The sequence below is a fragment of the Crocodylus siamensis genome, chromosome 11, assembly GCF_052110815.1.
Source record: "Crocodylus siamensis isolate JL-2025a chromosome 11, ASM5211081v1, whole genome shotgun sequence".
In the NCBI taxonomy this organism is placed as follows: domain Eukaryota; kingdom Metazoa; phylum Chordata; order Crocodylia; family Crocodylidae; genus Crocodylus; species Crocodylus siamensis.
In genome coordinates this window covers 1,278,118-1,298,723 of record NC_143405.1, presented here as the reverse complement: position 1 = coordinate 1,298,723, position 20,606 = coordinate 1,278,118, and the positions used below count along the sequence as shown (strand labels likewise).

The 20,606-nt window shown below is 41.0% G+C and overlaps 1 protein-coding gene across 2 annotated transcripts in view; it reads right to left on the bottom strand.

Moving 5' to 3' along the window:
* Positions 1-20,606, bottom strand: part of MAPKAP1 (MAPK associated protein 1) — a 135,332-nt gene that overhangs the window by 52,963 nt on the left and 61,763 nt on the right. For both annotated transcript variants that reach the window (XM_090022890.1, XM_090022891.1), the window contains exons 5-7: positions 17,928-18,100; positions 11,907-12,083; positions 1,651-1,760 (exon numbers count right to left, since the gene is read on the bottom strand). In XM_090022890.1, coding sequence (XP_089879016.1) covers positions 1,651-1,760; positions 11,907-12,083; positions 17,928-18,100 — 460 coding nt within the window. The remainder of the gene's footprint in view (positions 1-1,650; positions 1,761-11,906; positions 12,084-17,927; positions 18,101-20,606) is intronic.

The window sequence follows — 20,606 nt, the reverse complement described above, 5'->3', positions numbered from 1 at the left end:
TCCTTTTGTACAACCAATGAACATAAGCAGCAGAAATAAACCAACAACGGATTTCAAATAGACAAAAGAGCAGCTTTTGTTACACCAGGGAGGAAAGGAGTTTAAAGATTCAGCTAAGTGAACCCTTTAGCCATACCCCTACGAGGAGAGAAATTTGACCCCCAGGAAATATATAAAAGTCACCCAAAAAGTGAACAAAAGAGGTGTTTGAAAAAAACAGAACACCATTCATCGCAGCTAACGACTTGTTCATTATGAGTGATGATGGATAAAGACTTCTCACGCTGAGATGAAATCAAGATTTATATGCATTGTTTCCTCTCCCAACTTGTGGGAAGATCATCATCATTTAATTCTATCTCTGCGGCCAGTGATGGGCATCCAGAGAGCTGGTTATCAAACGGCGCAGTCAGCTGGCAAAAGCCGAAACGTGCAGTTGGCACATCTGGACCGAGCTGCCACAGCCGAGGGTGAACAATGACTTCTGGCAAGCAGCCAAATTGCTTGCAGACGCTAGCAGGTCTCATCTACAACCGCCCCTACCAGCATCTCTCTCTCCCCTTTTTTTTCCCTTTTTTTTTTTTTTTTTTTTTTTACGAGAATCAGATTTTCATTGCTTCATTCAATTGCTCTCCTCTGCCATTTTTTACAGCTCTTATCGTTCCCTTGGAATATGGCCTTGAGACAGCTCATCCGTGTCCTTCACTGTGTTATCTCTTCTAACTTTTATTAAAACTTCAGCTTTCATCTGAAGATAGCTAATTAAATCCATGACAGATTATATACTCGTTTAAAAAATGGCACTGAACTACTTTTTCTAAACACAACAGGGTTTATTTTCTTTTCACATAGTTAAAACTAAGGATATATAAGGAGGTTTCATTCATTTACAAAGACAAGATGCTTATCTCTACCTAGTCTATAGATAGGTTTATATTAAAGTTCTTTCTGGCGTGACAAGACTCAGTGCAATTTCTCACAATAATTATTTCTTGTTGCTGGGAAGATTTCTAAGCCTTGTACTTTTAAAATATATCTACTAATACATATACCTATATATACATACATACACACACACAGCCAGGAAAAACCATCTTTGGAGAAATTAAAAAAAAGCACTGCATATTTTCTTTTTGTTTGATGTCCATATATCTAAGCTATTTGTAAGGGCACCAGTACTTGACCACATTGGAGAAAACAAATTTTTTTTAATGTTTCAACCCAAGTATAATTTGCTTTCATAGCTGTTTTAAATCATACTAAATACTTTGTTCTGACAAATTAAAAATGTACAAAGTCTTGCAAGCAAATGTCTCATCGTGATTCTAGCTCGCTTTAGACTGTAACCGACTAGTCTTTGTGGCGAGTGGTTTTGTCATGAAAACAAACATTCCTGATAGTCACTAAAAGGCTCTGCTTGCAGCAGATATTATGTAGCTTCCTCACTCACTGTCTGAGTTTTCCTCTAGCACCTGAAACAGAAAAGGTTGCTTTTGCTGTACGTGCAGAGCAGCTTTGGCACTGTACTGAAAATCACAACACCCACTGGAAAAAATTAGCATTTTTTATGACAGTCGCTAAAACAGGTTTAAGTTAAAAACGGTATTTATGGAAAAGCTCCTTTTTACAGAGAGCATTGCTGTAACCCACCTGAGCCCCTCTGCGAGCCCTTCCTCCGCTTTAAGGCCTTTTGTAAGATATCCTTCATGGTGACCTTCATACTGTCCACCTGAATAAGTGAGAATCCATGAGCAGCATTTCTGCAAGACACACACACCATGTTATTAAAAAACGGTTGCTACAGGGCATCTTACTGTAATCCTCACTGTACTTAATCGTTTCAAGCAAAGCACTACTTGGACAAAGCACAACTGAACCGAGGAGCAGACACATCAGCACAAGAGAAGCTACACGAGCTCTGCCAAGAAGGTGGGACCCCAGCAGAGGAAAGGGCCAAGGCTCAGGGTGTGCAGGTTCCCCCAACAGCTCATCTGCATTTCGGAACAGTTTGTTTGTCATTAAGAAGGAAACCAAGCAAGCATCCGTACCAGCTCCTTTATGACTCATTCTTCTTACATGTGCACAGGTGACTTGGAGAGCGAACAAGGAGACAAGACCCCTACCCACAAGCAGCTTGCAATACTGAGCAGGATGCAATGTCAAGTGTAACAAAATGGTACAGAGGGCTGGAGGAGAATGGGAAAGGGTTTACACATAACTTAGTGCCCAGGACACACACACGGGGGGGCGGTATATATTTTATATACACACACACACGTGTATATATCTGTCGTGTGTGTGTGTCTGTGTGTGTGCGTCTTTGCTGACTCGTTTCTCATGAACGGCACAGCATGGATCCAGATGAGGGATTTTTATGAAGAAGGGGTAGCTGTGCTGGCCATCTCCTGAGAAAGACATTGCAGGCATAGAGGAAATACGGAAACTATCCTGGAAGTGCTTAGGGAAGAAACGGGCAGTGAGGGGCAGCAGGTGGCATCGCTGGTGAAGCAGAGGAGATGAGGATGCAATGAGAGGCATCTGGGGGAGAAGTCAGTGACTTCGGCCCGTGCAGCCAATCTCTGCTCGTGTCGGTAGATGTCACTGCAGACAGTTACCAAGGAAATTTTCGAGCTGCTGGGCACCCACAGGGAAACACTTGCAGTGTGTAGAGGAAATTATGCTTCACAAAGCAATTTCGGCAGGAGGAGGAGCTTTCTACCTCGCTATCAGTATTCTAATCAGGAAACAAATGTACGTAAACGTCAGAGCTGGTATATTTTTTAAACTAACTGGCAGTCAACAGTGATCCAAACAACACACTTACATTATTATAACTGGGACCAAATTAATACTGTGGAATGACACCACAACTCTGGAAAGACAAAGTTTAATTCAGATCATCACAGCCACCTGATGCCAGGCTGGGAAATGGCCCAAAACAGTCGCTGAGAACTAGCACCCTCTCCCATGTTATGCCTTAGCCATGGCCACCAGCACTACTGACGTCGGAGACGAGGGTCTGCGCGTGCTCCAGGCTGCAGTGAGACGGTTTCTGGGGTCTGGAAGCCACACACACTGCTCTTCCAGCAAACACAGGAATTAGCCAAGACCCTGCCTCCTTTTCCACATGACCCTGCTTGTACAGAGGGGGAAATATAGCCATTACTTATAAACTGACATGGCAGACCCTGCTCTGACAGTGGCGACTGGATCATTACAGAACAACCTGTACAGGGAAGAAGTTTTTTCCTGAATCAAGGTAAGTTATTAGTTGGCTTATGCCCTACGACATCTCTTATACAATGGATGCAGTTAAAAATTGCTGGCATGAAAATAAAAATTGTCTGCATAAAAGGTCTACTTTTGTTTCAAAACTTCCCGGGTTCTTGGCCTCTGTAATGCCCTGCCCAGCGAGCTCTGCAAGTTAATTGTGTATTGTGTAAAATCATTTCCTTTACGTCAGTTTTAAACTAGCTGCCTTCCATTTTCATTGCCCCTTCCCCCTATTCTTACATTACGAAACACCTTAAATAGAATCAGCAATTTACTTTTTCTCTACCCTTTGTTATTTTATACAGCTGTCAGATCACTCTCTAAACATTCCCAATCTTTCCCATTTATCCTCTTTATATGCTTCTTAATTTTTTTGTTCCCCTTCTATTTCCACTGCTCCTTTTTGAGACAGAATGATCAGGCCTGAACACACTCTGCAAGAGGAAAGAACAGTGCCGATTCCTCTAACAGCTTTATAAAATGCTCATCATTATAATAGCCTAGCATTTTGTTCCATACATGGAGCAGGGCTTTCTTTAAACCATCCTCAAGGATGACCAGGTCTTTTTTTCTAAATTGCTACTAGTAATTTAGCAGGCTATAGTATGTACAAGCAATTCAAGTTATTCCTTTCAGTATATATTACTTGGCACGAGTCTGGTAGCATGCTGCCCAGTCATCTAGACTAGTTAAATTCTGCAACTTCCTTAAAGGTTTCCTCTACCTAGTCTTGATTATGCCGGTTTGGGGCAGGTAACGCTCATACCACTTATTAGCGTATGTTGCAAAATCTTACAGCTGTAACACCAGGATCATGGTTTTATTTACGGGTCTAAATCACCTGCAGTACATTGCTGAGGAGTTATCGACTGAATATGCAGAGCTTTTCCAAACAAAGCCAATGGCCACGTCACCCTAACGGACAAATACTCTTTCCCCCTAAGGACAGGGCCTGCTACCTTCAGGTACTTTATGTGGCAGAAAAGCGTCAAGCAAAACTCCAACCAAAACATAAGACAACACGGAGGAGAAGAAAGGTCAGAAGAAGAACCAAAAAACATCCCCAGGGCCAAACAGACAAGGAATATCACAGAGACGGCAGACGCAAAAACATTCTTCGTGTGAGCCAAGTGAGGCCTTCCGCACGGCGTCAGACGAGCCAGGCTGCCTGCTGGGAGAGAAGCAAACAACAGCAGCTGAACGCAGACGGCCTAATTTGGGTTTGCTAGCACCAACGCATCCCTGGAACCCCCAAAATGGAAAACTGCCCTCGCCGTCTTGACACTGTAAGTGTTAAAAAGCAAAAGCTGTTGTCAACCCTTCCCAAGTGGGTCAGTCCTTCCTCTGGAGCGGCTGGCCTGAGAACTGTCAGACTAATGTTGCTGAACACCCTATTACTAAATCACGGCTCAGCCACAGCCATTCTTTGCCTCAGAAGCTGGATCCCATCCCAGAACAATCTTTAAAGTTTATTTTACTGATCAAAGCAGAATAAGAAAAACCTCTATATTTTACTATATTTAGTGAGCTATTCAGTAAGTGAAACTTTGGCAAGAGCAATGAAATGTAAAGTGCACCCCACATTTGTAAACTTTTGCATATTTGCTATGGAATAAGGCCAAAAGCATTTGAAATGTCAATCAGAGTTCAGGTCGCTAGTACTTTCTTGCTTTGTTTTAGTTTAATAAAGTGTGCAATGTTGCCTTTCTCCAACAATACCCAGCAGACCCTCAATAAGGGCCCTTTGGCACACAGTAAACCTACACATGGATGCCGAGCGTGGCTCTGGGACCAAACCAGTGAGACTGTGCTGCCATCTCGGGGCAAGGCCCGTGCATCATGCCATGTTTCCCATGCGCTAGTGGGAAAGCAGCATGGCAGCCCCCCGGCACACTGCAAGCAGCAGAGCCGTTGCTTGCTCCGGGCAGGTTGCACCAATGTTCGTCCCCATGGAGAGGCACACCAGGACTGCAAATTAAACCAAGCCACACCAACCCCCCTCCCACGGGTGCAGTGCAGTTAGGTAGGAAATGTATTTCAAGGGTTACTTGCCAGGTTCTAAGTCATTTCCTGCACTGGTACTCGAGACCCACCATCCTCATGTCAAGCTATACCTTATCTAGTGTATGTTTAACTAAGATTATAAGCTACTTACATTTTACCCTAACTCACTGTTGTGTCACACCATCATTTTAAACTAATGATCTATCACTAGCTGCTGGAAAACAACGGAAAGAGAAAAGGTACTATTCTATCAATTAAAAGCAATTCTTAAAATTTGGAGCCAAAAGACATTCTCAGCCCGCATTTTTCTGTCATTTTACGAAAACATACCTGGGTGACAAGGTTAAATCAAGCAAAGGAAATCCCTGGCACTTATCACCCACAGGCATTACTGATAAATTGTGCAGTGGAGGAATAAAGGATTACCTTCTGTATTTTTTCATTACACTTTTCTTTTGTTACAGAATACATAAATCCATTGTGGCACAATGTAATATGTATCATCGTGCTACACCTGTGGACGTTTCATAACGGCTGCCATGTCTGTGCAGTCAGGAATGATAAGTGAACCACCCGTGAATGTTAATGATAGTGATCATTCTGAGGTAACTTGGCTTTCCATCTTCCTTTACAGCCTTAGTGCTGAAGCCAGGGTGGCAAGGTTCAGGAGAGGAAAATGAAAACAAGAGAAAGGCACGAGCTTCAGAGCTCAGACTGCTTTTTGGGGAGAAAGGCAAGGGGATTTGTGCAGTCTCTTATCCTTGGGGACAGTTGCAGTGAATAAATTAACTTTTAGGAAAGGAGGACTGTCTTCCATCCTGATCATAAGGCACAAACTTTTCCAAACTCAGGTCAGATTCTCTATCCTAGAAGCAGCTCGTTTTATTCCAAGGCAGAAATCGGAGCACTTAAGGCTTTCTGCAGAAAACTGCTGGCATGGTTGAAAATGACTGGTAATGACTAATAAGGTTTTCCCACTGGAAGTGCACGAAATCAAAATTGAGGCTAAGAATCCCAGTTGACACAATGTCCTTTACTTAAGCTGGGTCATTTTTTTTTTAAATAAAACTACACAACGATATGAATCAGAGTGACTGTGTCAGCCCACACTTTTAGGTCTGCATTTGAATTATCTTGCTTTTGTGAGTCCCATGTTACTGCTGTGTGCTTATGAGTTTGATTGCCTTGGTTGCTATAGTACTTAATTTTCATACATTTGCATTGCACATATATGATAAAATGCATTTTACAGATTACACACACACACACACGTTTGAAGACTGACAACAGGCCTTACTGGGAAATGCTCCTATAGACTGAACAGAACTACAGTTCAAGCCTCTCAGCTGCATTTATAAATGCATCCTAGAACATTTCACATTATTTGCAAGTTTCCAAAAGGAATGCACCAGATATCAAACTAATGTGACTTTGAAAAAATGAATATAGAATGGGCAAAGCAATTTCAACACCATGTCAAAACAAAAAAAGTGTATGCAAGCTAAAGGACCCATATGCTAAGATTCATCTAACTGGAAGCTGAGTTACAGTCACCTAAAAGAAATGCTTTTATAGTTACAGCAGATCTATTTGTGATAACAACATTTCCAACAAGAGAAAAAAAACCTAAAAGGGAAGCAAAGAATTATTTTAAATGACTCTGGCTCATTTGAAGTCAGGTTTTCAGGTATTACTTCACCAGCTAAAAGTTGGCGTTTACATGAAGGCAGCGCTTTGTTTGACTCACCCTGACAAATCAGAATCGACATCAAAGTGGATTGTTCAAGACCGCGGCGTTTGACATTGGACAAAGCACTCCTTTCCACAACAGACATTTTCCAAAAACATAACTCGCTATGCTAATGGGCAGCTAGAAGCCAGAATGACTGCCCTCCGTCTTCTCCTTGTGCAACTTTGCCAGAGTCCTTGGAAGTTGCCAGATTCGGTCATGCCTGCTTAGCTTGCTCGACTGATTGTGCCAGAAAAGAAAATAAGACACAGATGTATTTGAGCTCTTTGAGATGCCAGTAAGAGAGACAGCTAATGGCTTCATTTCGACCCTCCCCTACCAGCTGGGCACAGGTGGGGGATAATGAGGTCCCTCTCCCTAATCAAACTCAATTATTTACTACTCTATATAACCACAAAGACATTTACATTCAGCTCAGAATATAAAACACACTGTGGGCTACTTCCAACCACTGCCACTGGGTATTTGTAACAAACTCAAGTGGCTAAGAGTTTGCATTGGCAGGAGTGTAAGTGTATAAAGTTTTGCAAACTGTTTCTGTTCAAATATGTCCTGCTGAAACGGGGTCCCAGGCGAGGTTCCATAACTGTCAGCTCAGTGAACTGCATAACATCTGAGAGTGCATTCAACATACAGCACGGGCAAGATCTTGAAATAAAAAGCCACATTTCATCATGAAGCTTCTCAGAAGCGTCAATTTTTTCACCCGTGATACACTATTAATAAACATTACCAGTCACTAGCCTGACACAGCAGCAACCAGGATACTTTAACATAAGGGGAATGAGAGCTACAAAACATAAAAACGTGATTACATGCACGAGTCGAACAAGAGCAAAGGAAAAGAAGATGTAGGGTCTCTCAAAAATGATAAGAAACACCGTATGTGGCTACATTTAGGGAACATGGAATAATTTTAGATCCCAGGAACCACTAGCACAGAATTTTAATTTAATTTTTTTTTTTAAATACCTGTTTACTCAGAAAGGGCAAGCAATTTCACAAATCATTACCATGCACATGCCAACAATACAAGATTAACGATTACGCAAAGTCTTTTTGTTTACTGAAACATTACTTGATACAATCTTCAACATTTTTGCAACAGATTGGACCTTCTGAGCTACAAAACAGCTTGTTTTTCGTTTCCAGGAATTATCTTATCCCGAAAGGAGTTTTGTCTTTGCTCAGTCCATGTTCTAACAGAGATGCCAAGTGCAATTTCCCATTTTTTTTAAAACAGAGAACGTTTAAACATACTCCAAGCATGGAATAAATGATGACCAAATGCTTCTTGGCTCTCCCCATCCATTTTGCTGCATTTCCAGCTGTGCCTTAATCTTGCCTTGTAGAGGATACAGGGCACTGCTGGGCCACCCTGCAGTGCGGGGAGTCTACACAGATCTGGCTAGAACAGATCTGTGTAGACTCATGGTCTCCCTGCTATCAAAGGCAGAATTAGGGCCTTTTACTTTAACACTGGCCTGAACACCTGAATAGTTAACACTGAAATGATTTTGACCTGAAATGAAAAAAAATGTAACAAAGACTGATTTTAATAAAAATAAAACTTGAGCTTCAACACTACAAGACTTGTGGGCACTAGGGATATAAATATTGATTTTAAAATATGCCCACTTAACCTGTTGTAATTACAACACTTATGTGATTAATCGGTATGGCAACCCCCTGCCTTGTAGACAGAAGAGATGGGGAAAGTGGGAGTGGGGACCAGAACCCTGGTGCAGCCACTTGCAGCCTCCCTGCTGCCTGCTGTGAGCCACCCAGGCATGGTGATGGGCGACAGGGGCTTGCCCAGAGCCCAGGCTGCTCGTGGAAGGTGGAGGGGAGGCTGCAAGCAGCTGCACCTGGCTCTGCTGCTGGCACACGGCAGTCTTACCTGGTGGCAAGAGCACCCAGCTGAGAACCACTGAGGTACGTTGAACACAACAGTGGCTCTCAGCTGGGGACCTTGCACATTGAACAAAGCAGTGGAGGGGTGCCTGGACTCCAAAAAGGCTGAGAGCACCTCATTTGAGCGCAGAGTTCCACAGAAGGCCAGTGACATTGCTGCAGCAGTCAAGGCTTCATATTTCAGGGTTTTTTTAAGTTAAGAAAAGATCCTCTTCTTGATGGTGGCATTTAAAAAAGACAAGATTTGTAAATTAATTCATTAGACATTTTAATCTAAAGTTGCAATTGGGTGTGATTTCCCATTTTATACAAACTGAACAATGTTAATGTTTATGTTATGTCTAGTTTGCTTAAAATAACCACTGTTTTAAATCGCCTTAATTTTGGATTGTGCCACCTTGGTAGAGAAAGACCATGCCTTTCCATTGGGTTTCCTGCAAGTGGGAGACCGAGATCTTGATTTGCTACATGTTGGCTTACTCAGCCAGCAATTTCCAACCTGGCAGAAGCAGAAGATTACACTTCTCTGAAAATTCAATTGGAACGACACCAGGAAATCTCATGAATTTTGCAGCATATTTGTGCAGGTACAACGCTTATTACAGAGTACAAATATACATGTTTGATTTATCTGACCTTTTAAAGTTTAAGGTAGGCAATGAGTGGCTTCCATATTTATGTCTTATTTGATTATTTCTGTTGTTTTAAACAGAAACAAAGAAAACGGTTTTCTTCTCTCCAGACAGTAACTGTTGCCAAAAAAGAGATCAAGTCAGATTTACGAATACTAAATTATGCAGACTGCATATGTTCCATTTCTATGGACAATGAAAGTGTTTGCAATTAAGACAGAATGAAAAGAAAAAACACAGTTGCTTCTCCAAGACTCAAGCAAATGGCTAGCTAATTTACACCCATACCGGCACTGGCTTTTCTTTCACTGTACTCTAATGTTCTCACACTTCATGAGCTAGAATAATACTGCACTTCAAAATAATGCAAATTTAAAAACTGAGATTTTTTTAAAGGTCACGAAGACTTTATTGTTTAAAAGGACACTGCCAACGTCAAGAGGCACATCCGTGTCTGAGAAGTTTGTAGCTGCTATTGTAAAAAGAAACCTGAATTTACATGACAGGACAAAAAACCCCTCAGCCCCCATTTCATTTCTTTATTCCTGCATTTCACAGCGCTCTGTGGACAGCTACGAGCACGGTTTTGCAGGTGGCCAGTTGCACTTCTGGCCCAGTGACATCTCCCCCATGCATGTCTCTGGCTGTCACCAACATCATCGCATCACCCAGGCCTCACACAAGGGAGTTACTAACATCAGGAGTGGAAAAGCTGAGACCAGAGAGAGCTGAATGGGAGATACGTGCACAGAAAGAAGGGGAGGGAAACACCAAGTGTATTTGGAGGTGTTGCTCTTCAGCTTCTTGGAAAGACACACAAACATTAGTAAAGGAGATTTTTTTTTTAAATGTCACCATTCAAGGTGACCATATCCTCTCTAAAACCCTGACCCTGTGGAAACACATGCAAGTGTGGCGAAGCTGAGCCAAGATGAAATAATGCAACCTTTTCAGTCTCAGGAACACCTCAGCCCTCTTCTTGGCTTCCCGAGGAGCTCAGAGGTCTACTCCTGTACCTGTCACGTACGGACTGGGATAGTGAGAAGGAAGCCAAAAACATTTCTGCTCTCCCCACAATGCAACACAAGCACCACTTGTAGAAATCTTCTTTAGAAGCAGGAGTCTGACAATACTATGACTTCTCACTCTACCCTCCTGCAGTAATGGCAGAAATTAAAGCGGCTTGACTAGGAGTCCAGGGCAGTCTGCCTCTACCATTAAAGCAAAGTACCAGAGGGAGGCAAACTGTGCTGCTTCTCAAGGAAGACTTAATTTGCACACACTGCGGACAAGTGAGACTTCGGATCCATCCTGGAAAACAGGTATTGGCTCACAACGGTGGATTCCTGAGAAAATCTCTGGATGGGATATTCATAGGTGCACATGACAGTGTGTACAAAAACTAAATCAAATAATTCTTTTTTTTCCCCCCATTAGGATCACTCAAAACTGGAAGCAACCCTACGGCCTGGAAGCATAGGTCTTTTCCATGAGCCAAAAGAATATAAATCCTTCCGATATTCAGGAAAAATATATTGGCACTTACTCCCACAAACTATGCTTACAGTACATTAGTACTTATATCTATATGGGCCAAACACCTAGAGATATTTTGGCTTGCAAAACTAATACGTTGTTGTAGTAACTGACCTGGTATTTACACCAAAGATACAGCAGCTAAGATGCACTGGTCCAAGTAACTGTTTTAAATGATTTCTTTCTGGAAGGAGCAAAAAGCCATACATGAGAGAGGTAGAGCTAACTACATCATTAGGTGCTAAGCCAAAGCTGAAGTACTGCCAAGACTCAAGAAGCCTGGTTCTCTTACAGCTACTTTCTACATAAGAGTGCATTCATTTCATTTGCTAGTCCAGGCACATTAGACTTTCAGCTAAAAGAGTAATTTTGCAAAACAATGGTGTGACCAAAAGGAACTGAAGATTACAAGCTCAGTAGGTATTTGGGGGAAAAACAAAAACAAAGCCCCCCAAATCACAAAGTATTTCTCAGCAACAAAAGCATGCAACACTTCTGCACAAAGCAGCACGGTATATTTTCTGCAGTTTTAGAACCATAAAGATTCTGGTTTTAGGATTAAAGAGAGGTATTATAGTACTTACGAGACAAGTTTAAAATGAAAACTAGATTTCCTGCTCACATGACCCATACAAGATTTGACGTGCAAAAGAAATGACTTATGAAAAATCTCAAATATACCTAGGGCGTGACTTCTGATAAATTCAAATGCATAAGAGCAGAATGGAGTGTGTGCTGGGATACAGACTATAAGCCTAGATGTGAAGATAATTTAGAAAGCTGGTGTCAATACTCACATTCGAACAAAAAGCGACTGTTTTGCTGCCAGCCCGGGAGACGAGTACTTTTCAACCAGTGCCAAAGTGCTGAAGCCAAACTTATGAATGGGCTCGTTGGAATCCAAGGGTGGAAAGTCTGTGTCGACCTCACCATCATCTTCAGCAATATGGAGACAGTAGGCATTGACATTGTCACTGAAACAAACAAAGAGCAGAATTATTCCAGAGGGAAGCGCCATCGCCAGCTAACTTCTGTGGCCCAGTGTCAGTTGCTAAATGCCACCGACAATGAGCCAACAGGCTCCTGTGGTGTAGAAATCAATATATTTTAGAAATCACTGATTAGGCGTATTTATCCACAGTTTCAAGCCTTAGGTTCTCTAGCTAAAGTAATTATGTGATAGTAGGGTGAAAAGAAAACCTCCAAACAAGGCAGAGCAGTATCATATGATCATTAGCAGATTTGTAAGCAAACAATGACAAGTCGGTGATTAAAATATATCTAACGCTATTAAAGTTTTAAGACTTGCCAAAATGGCAGCAATATTTTTCCCATCAGTGCAAATGTGTTTAATTATGTGACAGTTAATTTTTACAGTGAAATTTGAATGAGCAGTTTCTATTTCCTTCAGTCTTAGCTCTAACAAGTGTGAAAAAGCGCATTGTTTTGTAACAGGATATGCTCAAACGGTGCAGCGTGCACTCAGATATGTAAACAGCGCAACAACCGTGTGTCAAGGAAATACGTACATGAAAAGTCAAAGATGTGTTCAACAACCAAAGTTATTACAGTGGAAAATAAACCACAAAAAACATCTCTTAACGCCTACACAGCCCAATCAATTAAAGCAGTTAAAATTATTATGCAGTACTGCATGGGACTAAATACTGCCCAAGTTCTCAGACACATGCTGTGAGAGAAAAAAGGAAAACCGATTTCTTTCTACATGCTAGAATCGGGAGACATGTATTTTTATATAAACAAAATATAAAAATGGCACATCAGCTTTTCTTATATTAAAATCTAAGCACTAACGCTTACATTTCTCAGCTATAAATCCGTACTCTTTCTTATTAGAAATCTGCCAGCATTCTGACTTGTTCCAGAGGCGTGACATATAGCCTAAATGTTCACATGGCAGTATGTTTCTAAACTCTGCAGTTTAAATTTGGAGTTTTAATTACATGATTGATGCTTAAATTAATTAATTGCAAAGTGTATGCTAATTGTTTAATTGGTCGCTTGATCTATATAGATCATTTTTTGAACTAAATGAGTTGATTTACAAAGTTTATTGATTGGATGTGACAATGAATTATTTCGCTGACTACCTGATTTGCAATTTTCTCAATTAATTCACAAACCTTTGGTTGCAACTGTGCTTATTGAGAGTGCTTGGTCCAGGTGATCTATACGCACAGAGTCATGACTAAGATATTTATTATACAAAACAGGTAATAATGACATATTAATATTAATCTAAACTGTAAATTTGTTAAACGAATGACTAACAAGAAAGTAATCCAGCAATGTTTGTCACTATAAATTTTGTAAATTCTGCAATGCTGTTAAAGAAAATTTTATGAGCCCTTGGACTCCTGTGAAGTATTTGATACATCACTGTAGAACCGATTTTTAACTTCTTCAGGAACAGAGCAGTAAAACTTAGAAAAACGGATGCGTGGTAGCACGGGCACAGAACTTAGATATATGCTAGAACAATTTAGATATTAAAGGAGGACTTTTACTCGGGATTTCCAGCAGCACACATAACACAGTTCTGCACGCTCAGTGTCCTTTTTTAAAAACTACTTAAAAGATCATCCCATTGCATGACACGCTCCAGCCTGGAGGTCTGCCTGACCCTGCTCTTTCACCTACATGTTCCATAACTCCGACCGCGAATCCTGGAGCTGGGACCTATGTGTCTGGCAGAATTCCCCCAACATGCAAGCAACGTACACCCACTGCTCTAGCAATAACATTAAAACATCTCTTTTGTACCTGGTGCATGTGCAAAATTCCCACTGAAGCAAGGGGGAGATGCACACACACATGCATGAGAAAGTGTGTAGTATGATCAGAAAGAAATCCCCAAGTGCCGAAGTGGCAGAGCTTAAACCCTATCCCACTCTCTATGTGCCCTGCTATACTGAAAGCATATGAAGCTGATCATGTCTTACTGAAGGTGTTCTAGGTCTCTCCAAACAGGGAACACGGCTTTTGAGAAATAACACAGGTGCAGTCAACTCTGAGCTCTGCTGATCTGCATCTATTTGTACATGTGTTATAACAGGAAATAAATGTTATTGTCTGTGAAAAATAAGAAGATATTAGTGAGACAATACAGAGTTTGAGGTTTTTTCAGACGTAATGTTATGGAAACACATACCTTAAGAGTGAGAGAAATGTAACCTGCTCTACACACACTACTGCTTCACAACTGTTCTAACGTTTGTTAAAAGCTTGTATTAACACCATGAGAGAGAATTCCTTCAAAGCATTTAAGATGCCCTCAAATACAAGATGCACCCAAATTTTCTGGCTCTCAATTTAAGAAAAAAAAAAAATGAGTAAAACATTATAAGAGTATGCTCTTTATAGTCCATATAAGAAATGTTTGCTTTTCTTTTTGTTTTAATTAAAGATATAGGTTATCTCTAGAAAAAGAAAAATTAAAAACGTACCCTCTATCTGAAGAGACAAAACAACATAGATCCGGTTCTAATAATTAATTAGTCAAGCTATACATTATATTCAGGAAGTACCTCTATGCATAAACTATGGAAAAACAAATCCAGTTGATACATTTATAGATTTTTTTACTACATGTATAAATTCACATGCACTAGGCTAAGACGACAGACTAAAATTTCTCTTTAAATGGAAAAGTCTTGAAACTGATTTCTTTATCAAAATAATGGAAGACATTACTGTAGTGAATGCAGAATTGTCAGTTTTTAGTATTCTAAAATAAATGTGTGGATCCTAAAAGTCTCTGTACCCCAGTTTATTTTCACAGGCTTTTGGAAAGTGGAATCGCCAGAGCACATCCATCACCAGTCAGCAACAGGACTGTCTGGCGGATTATGGACGCCAAAGTTCACACACAAGAGGCCAGGAACAGGGTTGCTAGCTCCATTTAGGCTTCCTTGTCTTGAGACACTGAAGAGAGACACCAAATCACAGAAGTGGCAGGGCCACGCGGACACAGGACATTCCCAAAGCTCCCAATTACAACTCATTCATTGTGGACTCATGAGTCTGCATTTCAGGAGAAAGAAAGTGATGACTCTCCTGAAGCCAGACAGAGGTCTACCTCCTCCTCATTCTTCCCCACTAAGGTTATTAGCAGCTATGCCTGCTACGTTGTGTATTCTTAGATATGAAATAAGAAGTAGGTTTAACCCATGTATATTTAAATGCTTTCTTCTATCTGACCCTGATGGTTTTTCATCTGTAAAGCGACTAGATTTAGAACTTGCAGAATAGAAAGTAGAATATACAATTTATACAATATAAGTTATCTGAATCTCCTGATGTAGAAACGAATTCTGGAAATTAACCTGGAGTTAAATGGATCCTCATTTGTGGAAAGGTGTGAAACAATGATGACAAAAATGGACTAGGGAAACAAGAAAGCAAAGGAAAACTTCACATTAAATAAAACCTACTTGGAAATGTTGACTCTGCCTCTTTCCCTGAACACCGGGGCTCAAGTTCTCAGTTGCCTCATGTAGTGTCCCAATGACCTGCAACACTTCCCTCTAGTACTGATCTGCCTGCAGTTGGGTCAGCTCATGTTTTAATACCCTTCTTGGCCATCGCCATTCTCAGGGAGATCTTCACACCACTCCCCCAAAACAGAGGTTGGTGTTTTATAGGATATTGTACTCATTTACTTTGGTCAATGGGATGTGTACCATGTGCCAAGAGAAAGTGTGCCCAGAGACTCAGATATTAGTTGCATCTTGTACATTTAAAAATAGACTAACAACACTCAAAAATCACCCAAGTGATCAACAAAAGTTTAACCAACAGAAAATGGTGATTAATAATGGCAAATGAATGACAGCGTCTGCAATTACTCCTACATTTCTCCACCAGTGTCAGAATGCTGAGATGTGTAATACATCACAGGTCTCAATATCTCATCTATTCTCTCGCACAACTAGAAGAAACTCTGGAGCCAAAACAACAATCTACAAAACACTTGGTCCTTGAGATGGCTTACCTTCCAATGCTGTTGTACATCCACAACTTAAAATCGGTTAGCAATCAGGGATCCTACATGAACACAGCTAATTCTTAATGCCGCAGACACAGCGAGCATTGTCCTGTCAACTGTGCTACTGAGACAAACCTACCGAGTTATCAGCTCACTTCTAAAAACACACGACTCATGACTACAAAAATATTCCTGAGAAATCCAGGAACAAGGAGCAAATTTGAAAGTTTGATTGATTTGACAAATAAAAGCATCAATTAGATGATCTTTCCTTTGCACCAGAGATGAATCTCTTATATTAACTAATTATTTCTGACCTCTTGTGATGCAACAAACACAAAGGTAAGTATTTCTGCAGACTCTATGGAGGCTTCTAAAAGCAAAGGTACCCAAGTTAAGAAGGTATGCAGTAACTATTTCATGGAACATGTATGACCGATCACAAAACCATTACCTTTACTAAAAGGAGCAAGTACTCTGGTGTGACAAACCAAATCTATTTTTCAGTTTCACAAATTTAGAAGCAGACATTTTCGTAGCAAAGAGGTAACCAATGATTACAGCAGATATTGAAAAATCTATTGATAGATGAAGCCATAAAAAATGTCTAAGCATAACAGTATATTTTGATCTTTTTTATTGCATGGGTGATTGAGGAAAGTTTTACTAGCAAATATAAAAGGTCTGTTTTATGATAAAGGGGTGTCTCAATTAAAGAATAAAGCAGTCTTCAAGTAAATTTCAAGTAAAACTAAATTTTTATGATAAATTTTGCACGTTCCCAATATCCATATCTTCCTTTTAGTGGCGTCTTCAAAACACTTACATAGAGGATAAGGCATCTTAGACACTTAGCCCACATACAATCAATTCTTTTAAAAGCTTATATATGTTTCACATTTTACAGTGCAAATATTCCACAAATTACTACAATAGAAGGGAATTATGTTGGCAAAGTGCCATTTTTTAAAGGGAGGGAATAAAATTAAAGTTGTGTGCACAACCTTAACCCTGAAAGCTTTTGGGCACAAACACCCTTCTTCAGGCATAGGGAGACTCTTCCAAAGTCTCCTTACGCCAGAAGGGCGTTTGTGTTTGAAAGCTTGCAAAGACCATTTTTTCCAACTTTTTAGTTGGTCTGATAAAAGCAGTCACATCGACTCAAAAACCTTGTCCACCTATGTCCTTAGACAAAGATGGCTACAACCAATAACCCTGCAACCTTAACTCTGACCTCTTTTGTATACTCATACATAATTTAGTCATCTGTTATACAGATCCATAATCTGTCTCAAACAAAACTGTGGCAGCTCACATCAGCGATGTGGCCTTGCTCTTACTAATCAGATAGTCAGGCCAGGGGCAGAAAGAGACCCTGAGATGCTGCACACCACTTGCTGTTATTCTTCAAGCAGGTTTACAGATTGTTCCTACCTGGTGCACCAGTGACGTACCTGAACCACTAAGCAGCAGTGCAAAAACTAGGTCAGGCATAAAGTAAAGAAACTGTCAGTGACACTAAGAGTGGTGCAATTTATCTTATTTTTACACAGAGCGTTTTGAAATGATGATTCATTTACACATCCCTGGCTTCATATGTTTAGCATTACAGAGTACCCAGTAGTTTAATTGAAAGAGAAATAGATATAGATGCGTGTGTATCGCTCACAAGGAAGTATTGATAAATGTGTAGGTGGTTCCTGTAAGATTTATCTGTAAAAAATATTGGCATGGAAATCCATTTTATTATGCAAAAATGGTTGTAGCAAAGAAAATTAGAAATCAAGAGGTGGCAAAGAAAGAGCATTACTTCAGTTTGGGTTCCCGTCCTTCACTCGTGTACTGCCAGCATATTAGTCCAATCAGGTCATGCACCTTGGCATTTGCTATCGTCACAACTGTCATTGGCTGTAGTTTGTCTTGGCTTGCATGCAATGGGAGGTAGACATCAATTTTTTTGGTTGCAGTTGTTCCAACATGACCCTGTTGGAAAAAGAAAAAAAAAAAGGCATTTTATTAAGCCAAGTAAGGGACAGTGTAAAACAGAGACACCACATACCATTTTGTGTGGGCTACAGTCTACAGTTTGGGGAAATCAAAACTGTGGCAACGTTCCCTATTCCCACAAGATCTCAAATACGGACCAACTCTGCCACCCTACCTGCATTCCCAACTAAAACTTACCCTCTCTCAGCACTGGCTGTAATGCTGAAATTACCCAGCTCTTAACTTTTGCTCTTTCCCAACCCCTTTCCCCTGCTTGCAGGTGACTGCCGGGGTCTCTTCTTCCCTTGACTACAGTCACTCTTCTCCGTGGCATCCCTTCCCCTAGCTCTGGTGTGGGCAGAACCCTGACGCCCACAGCATAAAAAAAATGCTCAGCTTCATTATCATTATCAGCACCAGTCCCCAGTGGATTCAGGAGACAGCTCAAAACTGCCCTGAGTTTTTTAATTTTCCATGAGTTCCTCCAGCTTAACTCAGAGACTGAACCTCCCAGCTCCTCCTCTGGTGGACCAGAGAAGGGCTCAAAGGAGTTCCTACTATTGTGTAAAGAGGGCTAAGGGTTAATGTGCAGGGGGCTCTTTCCCACTGTACATAAAACAGGAGGAATTAGAAACTGGTACTGCACATAGCAACAGAAAGGAGGAGGAAAGGGCATGCAGCGTCATGTCTGGGAGAGGTCAGGCTGGGCAGGCCAGCAGGTAACAACAGAACATAAATTAGTGGGACATAACATGCATGAATCTCATGGGTGCAAAGGATTCAGAAACACTGTCTCTAAGCATAAGGATTACATGGCCATGGGCTACAAGCTGCTGCAAAGTGCTCCCACCAGGGAAAACCTATGTTAACCCTGCACCCAAGTAAGAGACTCAACAGCGCAATGAACTGCCACGCAAAGAGATGCAGAGGGGGTTAGCTGGTTACAAGTAAACATGCTGTCTGGATGTCCAGGCAAGAACAAAACCAACTTATAACTGACTCCATAGCTAACCATTTAAAACTGAAGACAACCAAGAAGGATTAACTGGTATCATTGCATTTTACTGCAATTTATTGTATTAAAAAAAAAAAAAATCTATTTGGCACCAGAGAGATTAAGACTTAATTGAAACATAAAGAATAAAGCAACATAAAAGATCTATTAAATGTGTAAGAAGACAAATGTATAGCTGATAGGACTCTATTTTTAAGCTAATAATCTTTTAAGCAGCAAAAATATTTTATATCCCCCCCCACAACTCCAACAAATTAACTGACATAAGGATGATATCCTTGCTTCATACCAAGAGAAAGAATTCTTCGTTAGTAATTCCAAGTAACCGAATACAAGTATTTATACTTTTAAGTTGCAAAAGTAAAAATAATTTAAAAATGAGAAGAATTAACCTTTGCATGAATGGTTGAACTTGAAAGTACTGAAAAAAATCCCCCAGTAATTTTCACCCCCTTTTCTGTCCAGCAGCCACCACTACAGACATTCACATCCCGTTCAAGGAGCGTTGAGCAGCCAGGACACGAGGCTCATGTGCTGCAGGATGCCCAGTGCTGCTGCTGCAGCTGAACTGCTCTTAGTGGTGGGAAGTGCCTGGAAAGTTCCCTCCTGTATTCTGAGCCCTTGCCAGACATCAGCACACACTGGGTTCACTACAGGATAGTTACCTTTCTGGCTACAAGAGCTAGAAATGAGATTTAAAAAAAAAAAAAAAAAAGAAAGAAATCTGAAGTAGAACACAATAGATACAGACCAGAGGAACTCAATCCCACAGGTCAAATCCAGTCCACAGAGCCACGGCATGGTGGTAGGGTAGCAGTGGCAATTAATACTGCCACCCCTTCTCCACTGCCAAATTCCTAATCCCCACAGGGCCAGATTGGCACCGAGACACCCCCCCCCTCCCCCCCAGTGGACCTCCCCTACCCCCCTCTACATGGCCAGATCAGGCTCCCACCTACCCCCTGCCCCAGATCAGGCCCACAGGCAACCAGACACTAAACCTCTGACCCCCCACAGTAAAAACTTGAGCACCACTGATACAGACCAATAACCAGAGGCAGAAAAGTTTAATCTAGCACTCCAATTTACCCCGTGTCATAACACAAGAACAAGAATATATCCACAAATCTGGTGGCAGAAGTAAAAGTGCTAAAAGGAAATAGCTTTACACAATCAAGAGGACTGGAAACTTCTTGCTGAGAGGTATCATTGATGCTAAAACCACAATGGGATTCAGAGGAAGGTACAGCATTTGGGTTGATAACAATCCGCTGTCGCATTAGACAGGAAAGATGTGTGCGAGTGATAGAAACGCTTCTGTGCCAGTGTGAACACCAATCAATCCCTACCTGAATGGGATTAGGAAGGAACTTCAAAATGTGGAGAGTTTATTACTTATCAGTCATCTGAGCCAGGTTACAAGTAACAGGGCTGAATAAAGAGGGGTCGGTCTTGGATTCCAGTTATTAGTCTAAGTTCCCAGGAGCC